General features: G+C 35.9%; 1 protein-coding gene across 1 annotated transcript; it reads right to left on the bottom strand.

Moving 5' to 3' along the window:
• Window positions 1-555: 555 nt before the first annotated feature.
• LOC123226986 (calcium load-activated calcium channel-like) lies at window positions 556-1,421 on the bottom strand. The gene has a single exon (XM_044651583.1). It carries the CDS (start codon window positions 1,309-1,311, stop codon window positions 724-726), a length of 588 nt encoding a protein of 195 aa, XP_044507518.1. The 5' UTR covers window positions 1,312-1,421; the 3' UTR covers window positions 556-723.
• Between the last annotated feature and the right edge of the window lie 3,151 nt (window positions 1,422-4,572).

A 4,572-nucleotide genomic window follows, 5' to 3' on the forward strand; every position in this document is an offset into this window, starting at 1 on the left:
ATAAGAAATACAATTCGATAGCATCGATTGGATATAAGGAAAATTATGATTCAATGCTTAAATACAGGTTGCAGTACAGCAACTAAGCACAGAAAATGTAGAACTCAGACGGTATATAAAAAGAAGCAAAAATGAAACTAAGGTCAAACTGGAAATGATATAGTTCAAAGCTATAGAACAGAACTATGCTTATGTTAGTAATTGAGAGAACTAAATGTCAAGCTTCTGTAAGGCACACTGGGAAAATTTCAGAAATTCTAGAGTAATGATATATAAATAAACATGGACGATTAACACAAAGCTAACAATATTAACAACACAGAATCACTCCAACTAGAAACTCGATCCATCCCAGTTCTAAAGATTAATCATTATGAAATAAAAATCACAAACTATTCAACACTCTCTACTCGAAAGACAGTGAAATAACACGATAGTAATATCAACAGATTCCAGCAAATTAGATATTCAAACAGAAAGTTCATGCAAAAACGAAATCTGAACTAAATTAGCAGGTCATATTAATCACATTATCATCCAATCAAGCTAAGCCTATCTCAAAATCCCAATTCATTAAATCATTTGACAGATTAAAAACAAAATCATACAACTAAAAAACCACCTGTATTGTTCAATCTCAACCCTATAAAAAATTTTACCTTATTATAACAATACCCACATGGTCAATTAATCTCAATCTCCAGAACAAGATCAAACCGGTTTTCAGTTAGTCTTGGGGTCGGGCATTGGGAACAATCCGCCGCCGGCAGCCGCCCCACGTGGCGGAGAAAATCCAAGAAACTTCTGCAAATTCGTGCGAATACTAATTGAACACAAGAAATACAAAAACGCCATCGAACAATCCGTCGCGTCGTCACCCACCAGCCCTCGGTGGCTCATCTTCATGACGATTCCGAAGGGTTTAAAGGGTAACTTCGCCACCACTTTGCCTTCGAAGAGGGAATTCAAGAGCCCGAAGACGACGAACAAAACGAGGGCCACAACCGCGCCGGATTTGAACTTGAACAATGAGAGGTCTCGGCTCGACTCCTTCAGGCTGGTCTCGACGCGGTCGATCTTCTTGGTTTTGGATTTTTTGAGGGAGATCTTTGTGGAGTTATCGGTTTTCATGGTTTCGAGTTTCTTGGAGGCTTTATCGATGGAGGATTTGAGGGATTTGTAAGAGTTGGTGCGGTAGATGAGGAGCCAGGAGATGCATTCGCAGACGATAGCGGTACAGAAGGAGATGCCGACGACGGTGAGGCTGTCGGAGTATTTGAGGGAGGAGAAGATGGAGGCGGCGGCGGACATGGCGTTGGTGGGGTTGGGGGGAGTGGAAGGTTGATTTGATGAAATCAGAGTAATCAGGATTGAGACCGAGAGCGAAAATGATAAAGAAGATTCCTAGTCAATTAAAAGGCGAGAGTGAGTCGTGCGAGCGTTAACAATTTCTAATAGGCCAAACGACTATGTCCCACCCAAGGTTTGTTGTTTTCTTAAATGTCCCTTTTTAACTATAGAAACATCAAACACCCACTTATGGCCAGTTAGATTTAATAGAACTCTAACGCCTAAAAATTTTATCTCTTTTTGTCCCCCTAAACTTTAAAAACTAAAATTTTCGTCTTCCCCGACGAAGTTCTTCGTCTCCCAAGGAGTCTCCGACGCCGATAGGACCTCCAAATGGGAAAAAAGAGATCGCCGGAAGGAGAGGTTGCTTCGGGAGGGAGAGGTCGTCGGCAACGGAGCTGGAGAGGTCACCGGAGATTTCAAAACCAAACCCTAGGGTGAAACTGCGATTTTTTAAACTTAGGCTGGGGGAAAATTTTAGTTTTTAAAGTTTAGGGGGGCAAAATTATCTTCTATTTTAATTTATTTTTAATATTATAGTGAAAATGACGATTTTACCCTTACCACCGTTAGAGTTTTTAAATCTAACCGATCATGGGTGGGTGTTTGGTGTTTCCATAGTTAAAAGGTAGACACTTGAAAAAACATCAAACCTTGGGTGGGAAATAGTCGTTTGGCCTTTCTAATACCGTCTGTTAATTTGATATGGTATGGTACACAAAATATAGGATTAGAATTTAGTTTTTTTATATAAAATTTATTTTAGATTAATCTGATACAATACAAAATTAAATTTGTTGGAAACAATGAATTCTATGAAATTCTGTAAACATTAAATTTGATGTATCCAAATTTAAGTTTATGATAAAGCATATTCGAATACGATACGAGATGTTAATATTAATCGTTTCCACAACATTATTTGCCCATGTTTTGTTTTCCTTTGAGAGACTTTATCTCTATATTTTTAGTTTTGTTTTTGTGTTTTTTTTTTGAGAAGAGGAAGAGTAAAACCTCTTCTGTAAACAAAAAAAATAATATGTCATATCGTTAGGAGGCTATAGTTTTCGGACAATTTATAAGTGTCTAATTGCCCTCCAATTCCCTACTATTAACTACCCTTGATAGTTAAATTAAATCGGATTGGATCAACCCGTCATAGGTGGACTTAAACTCAATATCTCTTACTCACACATGACAGAATACTCCAACAAAATACTTAGCATCAAAAATCCCATATAGTAGTACATTTCATACTTGCAAATGTGTCGTGCGATCTCGCAAATAACCTATACTTGAGAGTTAAATACTATGCATCTGTTAGGAATAGCATATCCGCTTCAACTCGAATAAAACAAAATAAAGTGTTACGCTCGCAGTATCCCAAACTTACTTGATAACACTATCTCCCTTTAATCTCTTATTTATCATTATGTTATTTTCTTACGTACCCATAATTAAGTCCATTCTCCCAGATGAGTGACATAATCGGCCGGCTAATAGACACACGTAATATATATAAGTCTTCCTCTTCTACTTAAAATTCTCAATTTAAACTTAGCTGTTTTTCTAATCATATTTCATAGACTGTCAAATCGTGTGTGTCATAGGTACCAAACTAAGATAATAACACTAAAAGTAAATATCGAACAATTGTAAAAAGTCAAAAGGTACCAACATGAGATAATCCTCATAAAGTCTCACACAAAGAGGGAGCAAGAATTCATCCTCTTACTATTTTAACTTATCTTCCTACTTATGTGCACACGGTAAGATAACAACACTAAAAGTAAATACCGAACAATAGTAAAGAGTCAAAAGATACTAACATAAGGTAATCTTCATAAAGTCCCACACAAAGAGGGAGTAAGGATTCATCCTCTCGCTACTTTAACTGGTCTTCCTACTTATGTGCACATGGTATGAATCATATGCTACAATGTGTATTTTCTCAAATGTCAATCTCAACATTGTATAGATCTTAGTTTAATCGCCGCACAAAAATCAAAATTTTCCCCTTAGGGTTTGCAAATGTCATCAAAGATGGTCGTCTCTGATGGCGTCGGCTCTCCCTTCCGACTTAACTTTCCCTGTCGATCATTTCCTAGCTATCAAAGAAGGCTAATTTCTTTGAAGAATATGATATTCAGAGGTCTCAGACGGCCACGTCATCTTCGTCTGGGACCTCCGATGGTTGTCTTCATCTCGAACAAAAATGAAATCGTTTTCATCCGAGATGAAGACAATCCCACAAAGACGATTTCATCTTCGTCGGAGGAATCAACCTTCGCCAGTGGCTAGGAAGTGATCGGCAAAGAGAGTTAAGCTGGGAGGGAGAGCTGATGCCACTGGAGATGGTGAAGTTCGCCATATTTGACGATGATTTGCAAATCCTAAGGGGGAAATTTTGATTTTTTAAACTTTAGGTGGGGGGATGTGAGATTTTCAAATTTAGGGGGGCAAATGAATAAAACTTTAGTTTTTTTTGTTAAAAGATGGTTTTAAGTTTAACCCTATCTGAGATTTTAACGGATAGGTAAGATTTTAGATTTTTTAAACTTCATGGGTATGGTTTTGGGATAGCACTTAAACTTGGGTGGAAAATAGTCCTTTGGCCAAAATTACATGCATGCTCAGATGTAAGGTTAGTTCATGGATGTTGTAATTACTTACCAGTCAGATGAAATGACTTTACAGAAAGTGCAGTCAGTCATTCTTTGAGATTGGTAAATTCGTGGATGAGCTTGGTTTTTATCTTGCTGATTTAAAGTTTCGTAAGGCAAACAACATCGATTAGATTTGAACTTATGAACAAATTTTGTCTCATATAATGAAATTTTGTTTCTAAGCCAATGCAACGGCTCAATTAATCAATTTTTCCTGCCAGAATTGTGAATTCAGATTCCATAAGTTTTGTAAGCCAATGTAATTATGGTAGTTGAATCACATATCATATCATCTATTGAAAACCTAATTTTTTATATTATGTTTAATACAATATGTCTTTTAAAAAATAAAATGATAAAATATTTATTAAAACCCCATCATTTTAAAAAATATAATAAACTCCTCTAAAAATTTAAAATTTTTTATATATTACCCTATTATATCATCAGATTTTTTTTAAAATAGTATATCGATCCTATTGATAATATATATATTATATCATAAGATACGTAACATATCATACAATACACTCATTATATTATATTAATTCAATAT

Source organism: Mangifera indica, chromosome 10 (genome assembly GCF_011075055.1).
Source record: "Mangifera indica cultivar Alphonso chromosome 10, CATAS_Mindica_2.1, whole genome shotgun sequence".
Classification (NCBI taxonomy): Eukaryota; Viridiplantae; Streptophyta; class Magnoliopsida; order Sapindales; family Anacardiaceae; genus Mangifera; species Mangifera indica.

Bases quoted from the DNA above. Each gene is read 5' to 3' on its own strand.
- LOC123226986 (XM_044651583.1), bottom strand. From the start codon at position 1,311: ATGTCCGCCGCCGCCTCCATCTTCTCCTCCCTCAAATACTCCGACAGC.